At 36.7% G+C, this 12,744-nt stretch overlaps 2 protein-coding genes across 2 annotated transcripts in view; both read left to right on the top strand.

Annotated features, from left to right (window-relative positions):
• Window positions 1-2,290, top strand: part of LOC144435300 (DBH-like monooxygenase protein 1 homolog) — a 12,806-nt gene extending 10,516 nt beyond the window's left edge. Inside the window, exons 11-12 of the mRNA XM_078123895.1 lie at window positions 346-517; window positions 1,092-2,290. Of these exons, the coding sequence (XP_077980021.1) occupies window positions 346-517; window positions 1,092-1,301 (382 nt within the window). The 3' untranslated portion in view covers window positions 1,302-2,290. The remainder of the gene's footprint in view (window positions 1-345; window positions 518-1,091) is intronic.
• An 832-nt stretch (window positions 2,291-3,122) lies between these two features.
• Window positions 3,123-12,693, top strand: LOC144435429 (DBH-like monooxygenase protein 1 homolog). The gene is made up of 12 exons (XM_078124025.1): window positions 3,123-3,416; window positions 6,342-6,490; window positions 6,920-7,094; window positions 7,346-7,432; window positions 7,821-8,003; window positions 8,606-8,708; window positions 9,254-9,420; window positions 9,716-9,916; window positions 10,284-10,343; window positions 10,640-10,773; window positions 11,187-11,361; window positions 12,236-12,693. Exons 1-12 carry the CDS (start codon window positions 3,123-3,125, stop codon window positions 12,443-12,445), a joined length of 1,938 nt encoding a protein of 645 aa, XP_077980151.1. The 3' UTR covers window positions 12,446-12,693.
• The last annotated feature ends 51 nt before the right edge of the window (window positions 12,694-12,744 follow it).

Below are 12,744 nucleotides of genomic sequence, written 5' to 3'. Positions count from 1 at the left end.
CCATTTGCTCTGAACATTTCAAGCCTATGTATAAAGATTTATAATTGAATGATGGCGTTGTCTTGTCCTGTATAGTGTTTCATGTGCGAGACATGGTAAACCATTCTAATCACAATGATTACCACCCGGCATGTGAACTATCTGATGGGGTGGAGTCATCATGTTTCAGAAATAAGTGATTAACGATCATCCTGTTTTGGAGGGGGTCAGAAACTTTTTCACCGCCTTCACTGCAGACGAAGTATAGAAGAGTCAAATAAAACATTGTATTAAAAACCGAAACCAATTTACATATACAATCAGTATGACTAATTATTGTAAAATATGTATTGATTATCTTTCAAGCGAAAATTGGGTACCCTATGTTAAGGAACCAGAAGAATACGCCAACATGTCACTGTACGATTACATAGACCACATGAACTGGACTGATGAAGCAAAGACCAAACTAGAGAAGGCGTACCGTGAAGGAATGGTATACGAATATTGTTCGGCTAATAACGTAGTGGAAGAAGGCGTAAGTTTTTATTTTCAATGGTTTCCTTTATTAGCAGTCTGTCCCCTTGTAACGGCAACACATGTTAGACACAGTGATGCTGGTATAGAAGTAACTATCCCCCAGTAACGTATGCGACATCGCAATAACTCCAAGGCAAATGACAATCGCATAACAATAAGCCCTAAGGCAAATGACGATACACACGTAATTTATAATACTCAAAATAATGTATTTTTTTCAAACCTAACGAATTCATGGTATATTATCGATAGTTAGACTTTGGTACTCAAATCCAAGGTAGCTATAAGTTGATATGCATAGTTATATAAATGAATTCTTCACTTGAAAACTAGTTGCAGCTTTTTATATTAAAATACCAAAATAAAGTTCCAATGAAATAATAGTAAAATATACTTACTAGCAGATGGACTCGTGGTTGATAAAATCAGAATATATATACTCCACGCCCCTGAATTAGAGGTGAGCCCACAGCAGAATTTTATTGTCTCACGTTTAGTGCAAGATTTATTAGATAGCATTGTAGTTGGAGTTCATATCTTAGACACATGGCTTTCAAATATCATTTTTCTAGGATGAACGAGAAGCTGTGGAGTTTTATTTCCCGCCGACTGTAACCGAGCCATTACCTGATTACAATCGTCAGTGCGATCTGAACGATGATAAGGATAAAGACAAAGATGACGACAGAACAAATGGAAGCAGCGCCCTCAATCAACAATATGCATCGATGTTCGTCAACGTGATCATGATTTGCACCTTTGTGATGACCCGGGGTGAATAACTTCAGTGACTGTTACAATCTTTTGGAAAAGTGAAAATGGACCAAAGCGAGAATATTAAACACGCTAAATGGCTAAAATCTGAATATTAATCATGCTATGTTAAACTTTTTATAATAATCTTGTTGGAAATGTTTTAAATATAGGGCAAAATAAAAAAGAAGTGATTGTGTTTACGATAACATTATGACTTTAGAAAATAGGGTAGGTTATTTTGTTTCACTTTAGATTTTTTTTAAATTACTTCGACCCCAAGGTAAGATACTCGTCAGTCACAATGCTTCCGGAAGAGTTTGATGAGATCTGAAAGAAGTAAATGAAGACAATTATAAGTTAAGTAGACAAACACGTTATACAGGCTGTACTGTTATAGTCTAAAAAGAACTGGTTTCTCTCTGGAATATGATTTTTTTAAGTGACGTAAGATCAGGCAAAAACGTGAAGGTGTACACGCATATAGAAGTACATTGTTACCATTTTACCTGTTGCTTGCTAAAAAATGTTTAGGGTCGGGGGCTTAAACTAGCACCGGTCGAGTTATCGGAAACACTATTTTTTAGAGTGTCAGAGGTCGAACTGACACGTAGATAACTAAATACGTATATATAATATTAACAAAGACACCTACTAATTTTCGGGTTTACGCTATATCGCTATCCAAATATAAGGAAATTGGGGAGAGATGTTAAGTTCGTTGCTCAAAGTAATAAACTGCCAATACAAGCATTTCTGTTCGATTTTTGACTTAAGGTTTATTTTTAGTATGTATCATAATTCAGCGATTCTTCGACATGTGAAAACCCCAGAGTAGATAAGTAGATATGTTTAGACGAATAAAACAATGTATGGCATTAGGAATGTGATTCTTGAAATGAAAGAAAACACAACCACTACATTATACATGAACATTTATAGAAGTACAACATTTCAGAATTTTCTAATTCATCTACAAAAAGACATTATTGTAATTAAAGTTTAAGATGTCATAATATTTGTCTATATACTGACTAGTATATGAATTTCGGAAGAGACATACCAAACATATATTGCTCTATTGTTTTTAAGCATTATTATCTAACTGTGTTTGAAAATAAGAAAACCGTAATAGACGAGTTATAGCTTCTTTTATTGGTACCGGTTACATAGTGACAGTGTATTTCAGTCAGTGATAGTACAGAGAAACTGGACACACACGCACGCGCGCACGCATAAGGCAAATGACACACAAGTGTCCCACACACATTAGGCAAATGATACACGAATGAAACTGATGTACATATAAAGGTAAATTTACGTACATATGAAAACGTGCGTCATTGCCATTACGTGTGTGTATGTAAATTACTCTCTCATACATGTGTCACTTACTATACTACAGCACATGTAAATCAATTATTTTACCGTTGGCGTCTCATACTTCCACACACACACACACACACACACTCACTCACTCACTCACTCACTCACTCACTCACTCACTCACTCACTAACTGAGAGAGAGAGAGAGAGAGAGAGAGAGAGAGAGAGAGAGAGAGAGAGAGAGAGAGATTTCATATCTTAATTATAACCCCTGACGAAAGGTACAAATCTACTGTATAATAAAAACACACATTGTCGACACCGCCGGGTGTGTGTATTAAATGGCAGTACAAAGAGGAGGCATTGGTTTCACACCCTACACTAGACTGAGTACAATATGTATGTACAATACACGGTTCACCAATAACCGGGTTGAATGACTAACCTATTTGCATCTTCATACAGTCTTGTGACGCTCCTTTAAAGTCTTGCACCATAAGTTATTTGTATACGAATAAAGTATCATGGCATACCGAACGACGGTCACCGCCTTTCCAATCGTTCTAGCGATATTGGTAGCGTCTAGCCAAACAGCACCAATCGCTCCAACCGAGGACGACTTTTTGCATGAGGCGTTCCTTGACGAATTTGGCAAGTTTAAACTATTTTGGAAATTTGACTCGAAGAAGATCGTCTTTGAAGTACATGTACAGACCACCGGTTATGTTGGGTTTGGATTTTCACCCAATGGTGGTATGCCAGGGTCGGATATCGTTATTGGATGGGTGAAAAGTGACGGAAAGACGACCCGTTTTACGGTAAGAAAACTTAATAGGAAGGAGTATGCACAAATGTGTGAATGTGTGGTTTTTTATCTAAGGCGGTTTGCCGCTAGTTTATGAAGCTAACGATGAACGTTCAGGTTTGGTTAGGTTTTAAATCTAAAGTCAACATTTGTTCCATATCGCACATACTGTGTTGTAAGAACCGCCTGGTAGTTCTTGCACAACCAGAATTTGGTTATGCCAGAATCGCCTCTTTCTTGGCGATTCTTGAAAATAAACACTCCAAACAATAATACTACGATGTCATAATTGTGGTTTAATGTTAGCTACATAAACTAGTGGTACACCGTGGTGACCTTAGATTTAAAACCAAACCAAACTTGGAGGTGCATTGTTAGCTACATAAACTAGTGGTAAACCAAGGTGACCTTAGATTTAAAACCAAACCAAAACTGGAAGGTGTATTGTTAGCTACATAAACTAGTGGTAAACCAAGGTGACCTTAGATTTAAAACCAAACCAATTGAAGGTGTATTGTTAGCTACATAAACTAGTGGTAAACCAAGGTGACCTAAGATTTAAAACCAAACCAAACTTGAAGGTGTGTTGTTAGCTACATAAACTAGTGGTAAACCACGGTGACCTTAGATTTAAAACCAAACCAATTGAAGGTGTATTGTTAGCTACATAAACTAGTGGTAAACCACGGTGACCTTAGATTTAAAACCAAACTTGGAGGTGTGTTGTTAGCTACACAAACTAGTGGTAAACCAAGGTAACCTTAGATTTAAAACCAAACTTGAAGGTGTATTGTTAGCTACATAAACTAGTGGTAAACCAAGGTAACCTTAGATTTAAAACCAAACTTGAAGGTGTATTGTTAGCTACATAAACTAGTGGTAAACCAAGGTAACCTTAGATTTAAAACCAAACTTGAAGGTGTATTGTTAGCTACATAAACTAGTGGTAAACCAAGGTAACCTTAGATTTAAAACCAAACCAAACTTGAAGGTGTATTGTTAGCTACATAAACTAGTGGTAAACCAAGGTGACCTTAGATTTAAAACCAAACCAAACTTGAAGGTGTATTGTTAGATTTAAAACCAAACTTAAAGGTGTATTGTTAGCTATCTAAACTTAGTGGTAAACCAAGGTAACCTTAGATTTAAAACCAAACCAAAACTGGAAGGTGTATTGTTAGCTACATAAACTAGTGGTAAACCACGGTGACATTAGATTTAAAACCAAACTTGGAGGTGTGTTGTTAGCTACATAAACTAGTGGTAAACCAAGGTAACCTTAGATTTAAAACCAAACCAAAACTTGAAGGTGTATTGTTAAATACATAAACTAGTGGTAAACCGTAATGACCTTAGATTTAAAACCAAACTTGGAGGTGTAATGTTAGCTACACAAACCTCCAAGTTTGACTTGGTTTTAAATTTACCTCTCATGACAAAGAATGGTGAGTCAGCAGAAGTTTTGTTTACTAAGTACGTAAAATATACCAGACTTTTCCGTATTCATTGTTGTCCCGTGCACTGAATACATCGTCCGTTTTTTCTGAACACTCGAAGCGTTGAAATGTTGTCCAGCACGCAAATTTTCATATGTACCTCATCAAATATTATTTTCGTTCTATAAATAAAATGGAAAACGACGTCCATTTTTTGTGTGATCATTACAATGCAATGAATGGATTTCACTACTACGAGATCTAAATATCAAATCCATAGATTTTTTATGTATTGAACCATCTCAATCAACAATATCTTTCATCTGCATGACAATGGCTCACAAGTCTTTTACATTCTTGTTTACTAGTAAAAAAAAACGCCAGCCTGTATGAAGTAGTTTAATTTACGTTGTTAAAAGTCGTTGAAGTTGATTAATTCAATGATTGCGTTCACATGAATGGAAAAGTTATAATAGTGTAGATGTGCAGTTAATAACGTGTAAGAAAGTTGTCACGAATATTTTATAAACTATCATGGTGGTTGTATCAGAAACCTAGATTACAATTATCGATTATCGATTATCGATTAGCGCACACTATAGTCTAATTATTTATCGAATTGAAAAAGTCAGTTGAGCTCTAAAATAAAGGTAACGTACTTTTGCAGGTTTAATGTTTTCTCGTTGTATTATGAAGAAAAGAAATGCCCGGGTGAGTAATAGGATTTTGCTTGGGGTGGTAATTTATTCTTGCTCACATGTACAGACGTCTCCATTGTTGTAAATCATGTGACCTGTGTTGCTAACTATCGTCAAGACTCACGACCCTAGTGGTGAGGTCACCAAGACAAGTCATGTGATATGTTTTCAAATCACCACGACCTGTAAAATACCACTTTTCTGAACATTTAGTCAGAGTAAGAAAAAATAACATCCTTCTTTTTGTGTTTCACGGCAAAGAAGTATGCTAAAGGGTTATATTTAGACAATTGATGTATATGTTATTTTTGTATGCTTTACTATGCATGTTGTTATGCAATAAAGATTGATTGATTACTCGTAGGTCTATAATCTCGGTAAGCCAGATTCCTATGAACACCCCAGGCAATCTGGGATTGGAACAACATAACCTCTCAGAGAGGGCGATGAACAACACGGCCTCCATACTAAAATTACACGATGGCAACTTGTCTTAAGAGTGTTTGAGGTCAACTTCTGACCGAGACGATTTACAAATATTTTGTACTATGACAATATAGAGTTGATGCAAACATTGGAATTGGGAATCATTTTCATCTCATGGGAAACTGTGAAAGTTCAGTGAAAGTCGTCATCATTACACATTTCGAATTCGGAAACACCAAAGGAAGTCAAACATTCTCTTTATTGTGACATTAGAGCTACAACCGTAATGTCGCAATAAAGAGAATATTACGCTTTCATTCGTTCTAACCATACACAGCTCGTACTTCCCTCATTGCGACTTTCCATGCTTATTGACAGGATCGACATGCGTTGCATTATGGGGAGCCTCGTGTTGATGACAGACAAGACTACAAGTTACTGCATGGAGCTGAAAAAGATGGTCACACTATTCTGAAGTTTGAAAGAAAACTAGACACTTGTGACGATGCTCAGGATTGGATGATAACGGTAGGTGTTCACTCCTTATACTATACGATGCTCATGATTGGATGATAACGGTAGGTGTTCACTCCTTATAATGTTTAATACGATGCTCATGATTGGATGAAAGCGTTAGGTGTTAACGCTCTACATTGTGACAATGCACAGGACTGGCTGATCGATAAGAGGATGTTGCTTCCTTATAAAGAACTCCATTTTGCAGCTCTTTTAGCACAATAATATTTGCAGTGCAAGTCCTAAAAGAAATAATCATTCAGACACGATTCCTTCCACTTGGAATGGTTAGATGGGGCTAGGTTTATTCCCATTTATCAACATGATGAAATTAGCATCAGGGTATACAGATTTCTGTTACCTACAATTTATCAATGAGTGTCGGCAGTCTTTAATTTTGATTCGTAATTTGATAATAAAAGTGTTGTAAATACCTACTGGGGTGATACCATGCGGTTGATTTGGGCCTACCATCCCGAAGATCCTGAAGACGACAAACCTTTACCATGGCACGGACGTGAGATGAGAGGTTCCCGCAGTGTGTTCCTCCTTCACAAGACCCAAACAAACACCTTAGGAGATGATGTCTACACCTTTGAGATGTTGAACGATAACGTAAGTATATTTGACGCTTAGTAATCCACATACCATGTCACTGTCTTTAATGTCCAGAGAAGGGACGTGTTCGAAAATATGAACTGAGTCACATGTCAGTATGATGTCCGTGTAAAATCATACAATGACTGTCTACAACACAAAAACCGTGTATCGAAATAGGCAATATCAAATATGACGTGTATATTGCATGACGAAAACACAACACATACATGTATGCAACTTCCCCAGCAATTGTTATTAATCTACAGGTTAAGGTCCCCCACCACCAAGACACAACCTACCTATGTCACGGTTTTGCGCTTCCGAAATTTGATAGAAAATACCACCTTGTAAAGGTAAGTGATATGCAACATGATTCACTTTCTACAGCTCTTAGTGATAACCATGTCAAATATGCTGCCAAGATCGATGTTCCATTGACTACATTCTGTTTTTGTCTTTTTAAATGTCCTCAGCTCACATACACAAGAGAGAGTCGAAAAGAAATTAGTAGCCAGTAATATTATAAGAGAACCAGCATATCAATAATAGCAATAATGAATTATTTTCATAACCCCTATGTGACAACTGAACAGGACGTCAGGTAGCATCAATGAATAATTGACATCAACTTTCAAGCGCTTTTGCAACTCCTTTACTGTATGAACTTATTGACAAATTTTTTTCGCTCTTCTCCAAATGTACTCAACTATATTTTGTGCCACCATTTTGGTTTTTACACAGTATGAACCAGTCATACAACCTGGTAACGAAGCTGTCGTTCATCACATCCTAGTATTGCAGTGTTTTGATTATGTAAATGAGAGCCTATACCATAACTATACCAGTGAATGTTTCACCCCAAATATGCCAGAAGACTGGCATACCTGCACTACTACTGTCATGGCATGGGCTGTAGGGGGCAAAGTAAGTCCTCACTAGTACTGGAATGGCTACTACTGTGGCAGTAGCCGTTCCAGTGAGGAACGGCTAGTGCCACCACCCGAGATATTTCTCGTTCCTGGACATTTACCAACAAATACATCACTTATGGAGATTCCTAGTCTAGCTGCAAGACCCCTTGGCAATTCTGATAGTTTAGATTTCAAAGTGATCATAGGTCACGCCATTGGCGCTGTTGACGGCCCTGAGTTGCTCACCAGTGGTACATTATCATCGGCAACCTTCCGAGCGCAGGTCCGAGGTCTTGTTACAAGATAGACTAGCTTGCCAACACATCAGTGTTGGGGGGTGTCTTCAGTTGTAGACGACTTGTTTAGCTACCATGCACACGTACAAAATCTACGACCCGACCCGACCCGACCCGACCCGACCCATGGTATGTACTGACCAGTTCTGCAACTTCTGAGTTGATATCGTATTGATCATTGACTGGTCGTTTCTAGATTAATCGATTCATAATTCATAACTCACAAATGAAATACATGCATGCACAATATCAAATAAGTTTGATTGGGTTGTTTTATCGCCTGGTTATAATTTAATTATACTGTATTTCACAATTCCAGCCATTCTATTTTCCTGAAAAAGCCGGTATGTCAGTGGGTGGGCCTGGTGACCCAACTTTCTTCATGCTTGAAATGCATTACGATAACCCTGATTACAAAGACAGTAAGTATAATCCTCGTTGTCATCACATGTAATATTCACTTTTGCATTTCACAATCATTTTACTATGATCAGTCAAGATACAATAAAATTTAGTCTACAAATACAACAGTTAATGGAAAGGTGAAATCTATGGAGACGGGGGTGTTAATGAAAATAAAACAAAGGCCGAACACCAGTGACATGAAACTACTTTATTCGAGTTTCAGACGCTTCGTCAGGTCACGTGACTAGATACTAAACAACAAAACGGCAATAACAATTAATACAATCTCTCAAATAGCACCAAAAGTAAAGAAAATAATTAAAACAAAATCCGATAAAACCGAATAAAAAACATTACAATGTACACAGTTTAGTTAAAAATTATCTATAAAATGTATAATTTTATTTATACATGTATAAATATATCGTTTATATTATATATATATATGTATATATATATATATATATATATATATATGTGTGTGTGTGTGTGTGTGTGTGTGTGTGTGTGTGTGTGTGTGTGTGTGTCTATATATAATTTTATATAATTTTATATATTTCAGCGATTTACGATAGTTCTGGTATACGGTTTTATTACACCTCAGACATACGTCAGTATGATGCTGTCATATTCGCGCTTGGAACTCTTGTTGGTCAAAGGCAGCTTATTCCACCTCAGACCCGGAGTTTCACGCAAACTAGTTATTGCTCCAGTCATTGTACAAAAAGGGTGAGAAAAAACTACATTACATTGTTTTTCATTTGGGTAGAGCTGGTTTACTTTCGTTCACATTTGGAGGGAGAAGAAAATAACATCAAAGAATTCATCGTGCCCATTACATTAATTAGGTATAGTTATACTTAGTATTGATACAGATACAGTAATCTGACGAATCCAGTTATCATTTCACTCAGCATATCGACACATATGTTCTATGATGTTATTTGCTTTCCGTTCAACGATTCTCGAGACAAACTTTGAACTTCATGCATTTCTTGAAAAGTGTATTTCATTTCCTCTGCAGGCACTGACAGACCCACATACCAACGACACTACCGAAGTTCACATCTTTAGTGTCGGTTTACACTCTCATTTGGCGGGGCGTGCCATACGTGTACGTCACATACGTGATGGAGTTGAGTTACCAAACGTGATGGTAGACAATCACTATGACTTTAACTACCAGGAATCACGTAGCTTGGAAGAGGAAGTAATAATCCTACCTGTAAGTACTGGTAATGTTATGTATCAAATTCGTTCACACCAAAACTTTGATGTATTTGCGCACGGATGAAATAGAAAGTGTCTTTCTCTGGAGTATCGCTAAAGAGTGAGTGACTATATCGATTGGCGACAGAAATAACCCATATCTGAAGTCCATCGAATAGTTCACTGATCTAAGACTACTGTGATCCAGGTGTCTAAGCGTTACAGTTCTATGTTTAATGTTTTCTTGATATAACTAGTTACACTCTGTTCACGAATGAGTAAAACAAAAGTATCACATAACTCAGAAGTTACGAGAGAAAATCATTACACGTTAACATTGATCTGATATTTCTGTCAAACTCTTCTCTCATCTCATATTCAAGGGAGACGACCTTATCATAGAATGCGAATACGAAACAATGAACCGCCAATCACCAACTTGGGTAAGTAGATTAATATTTTACTAACTGCCAGCTACTAACTTCCCTGTACTAACTTACAAGGTCCTGGTTCCTGTTTTTGTTTATCTCCTGAAAATTATATGTTAGTTTCGTGTTAATACTATCACTAATAAAGCAACATTGGTATCAGATTATATGTATGTTGTTGATTGTACACATGTCCTTACGATGTATGGCACCTTAATGATAAGGGTAAGATTGCAAGTGAAAAAAAATATATGGTTGTACAAATAATACAAACTCTAACAAATTTTCCTTCTCTTATCCTACACTATCAGGGTGGGTTGGGTACCCAGCAAGAGATGTGTTTGGCTTTCTTATTCGTCTATCCCAGTACCCAACTACTTACTTGTGAAACTGGTTTGACATTTGACTACATGGCAGAAGCTGTTGGTGTATCCTTAACATATGGGTAAGACAAATTCAAAACAGATTTGCGAAGGTTGTCTTTAAATTCTGAAGGACCATTTGCTTTGAACATTTCAAGCCTATGTATAAAGAAAGATTATTAGTTGAATGATGGCGCTGTCCAGATCTTGTCCTGGATAGTATTTTATGTGCGAGACATAGTAAAACATTCTAATTTTTAAATCACGATGACTATCCGGCATGTGAAAGATTTGATGGAGTGGAGTCATCATGTTTCAGAAACAAGTGATTAACGATCATCCTGTTTTGGAGGGGGTCAGGGACTTTTTCACCGCCTTCAATGAAGAAGAAGTATAGAAGAGTCAAATAAAACTTTAAATCGAAAACCGAAACCAATTTACATATACAATCAGTATGACTAATTATTGTAAAAATATGTATTGATTATCTTTCAAGCGAAAATTCGGCACCCTATGTTAAGGAACCAGAAGAATACGCTCACATGTCACTCTACGATTACATAGACCACATGAACTGGACTGATAAAGCAAAGACCAATCTAGAGAAGGCGTACCGTGAAGGAATGGTATACGAATTTTGTTCGGCTAATTACTACATGGTGGCAGAAGGCGTAAGTTCTTTGTTATGAAGGGTTTGTTTTATCGACATTACCATTAGTCCTCCTGTAACGGCAACACAAGTTAGACATAATGATACTGGTATAGAAGCAGCTATCCCCAGTATGCGACATCGACAATAACTCCATACAGGCGACGAACTAACAAAGGGCAAATGAAGATACACACGTAATACGCATTCGTGGTATAGTATCTATAGTTACATGTAGACTTTGGTACTCAAATCCAAGGTAGCTATAAGTTGATATGCATAGTTATATGAATGAATTCTTCACTTGAAAACTAGTTGCAGCCTTTTATATCAAAATATCAAAATAAAATTCCAATGAAATAATAGTAAAATATACTTACTAGCTAAATGGACTCGTGGTTGATAAAATATGAAGAATTTTATTGTCAAGCTGGTAAGTTTATTGCAAGATTTATTAGACAGAATTGTCATTGAGTTAGTCTTGTTCATATACAGTGTCGTTACCATTTACACCTCCACTCATATTAGTCAAATTCGTTACTCTAGAAGTCCAGAGATGCGTGTGATGCAATTCAAAAGTCATCCATAGTCACCCACGAAGTCATTAACATCATGTCTTTGTTAATCAAAATTATCAACACAGTCCCTCATAAAGTTGATGTCTATTGGGGAGTTAAGTAATGTCCAAATAGGGTATATTTGTATAGCTCAGGATGCTACTTATACATTGTTTATGTCACTATAACTGTTCAATGAACAACATTTTGTGCTAATTGAGGGACTTTGACCAGCTCGTGGTTTGCTGAGTTAGAAACCACGTTGGCATCCAGACTATCCGATGAGTGTAATTGGACTTCATATCATAGACATATGGTTTTCAAATGTCATTCTTCTAGGATGAACGAGAAGCAGTGGAGTTTTATTTCCCGCCGAATATAACCAAGCCGTTACCTGATTACAATCGTCAGTGCGATCTGAACGATGATAAGGATAAAGACAAAGATGACGACAGAACAAATGGAAGCAGCGCCCTCAATCAACAATATGCATCAGTGTTCATCAACGTGATCATGGTTTGCTCCTTTGTGATGACAAAGAATGGATAACTTCAGTGACTGTTGCAATCTTGTGAAAAGGTGAAAATGAACCAAAACGAGAATATAAACACGCTAAACGGCGCCCTCTACGTTAAACTTTTCATAATAATTTTGTGCAAGAAAAAGAAAAAAAATTATGTGATTTGGTTAGATTTCTGTTAGAGTGTTTGAGCTCAAACTGACACGTACATAACTAATAGCATTATGTTAACAAATATATTCATTTTGAGGTTTGCTATTTCGCTATCCAAATTTAAGGAAATTGTAAAAAAAGTAAAGTTCGTTGTTATAGAGTAATAATAACAATT

Source organism: Glandiceps talaboti, chromosome 5 (genome assembly GCF_964340395.1).
Source record: "Glandiceps talaboti chromosome 5, keGlaTala1.1, whole genome shotgun sequence".
NCBI lineage: Eukaryota > Metazoa > Hemichordata > Enteropneusta > Spengelidae > Glandiceps > Glandiceps talaboti.
Note: the sequence above shows the minus strand (reverse complement) of the source record. Positions and strands in the feature narration are given on the sequence as shown.

Coding starts and splice junctions, on each gene's coding strand:
- LOC144435429 (XM_078124025.1), top strand. CDS start 3,123: ATGGCATACCGAACGACGGTCACCGCCTTTCCAATCGTTCTAGCGATA. Junction 7,433..7,820: donor GAAAATACCACCTTGTAAAG/GTAAGTGATATG, acceptor GTTTTTACACAG/TATGAACCAGTCATACAACC. Junction 10,344..10,639: donor ACCGCCAATCACCAACTTGG/GTAAGTAGATTA, acceptor CTACACTATCAG/GGTGGGTTGGGTACCCAGCA.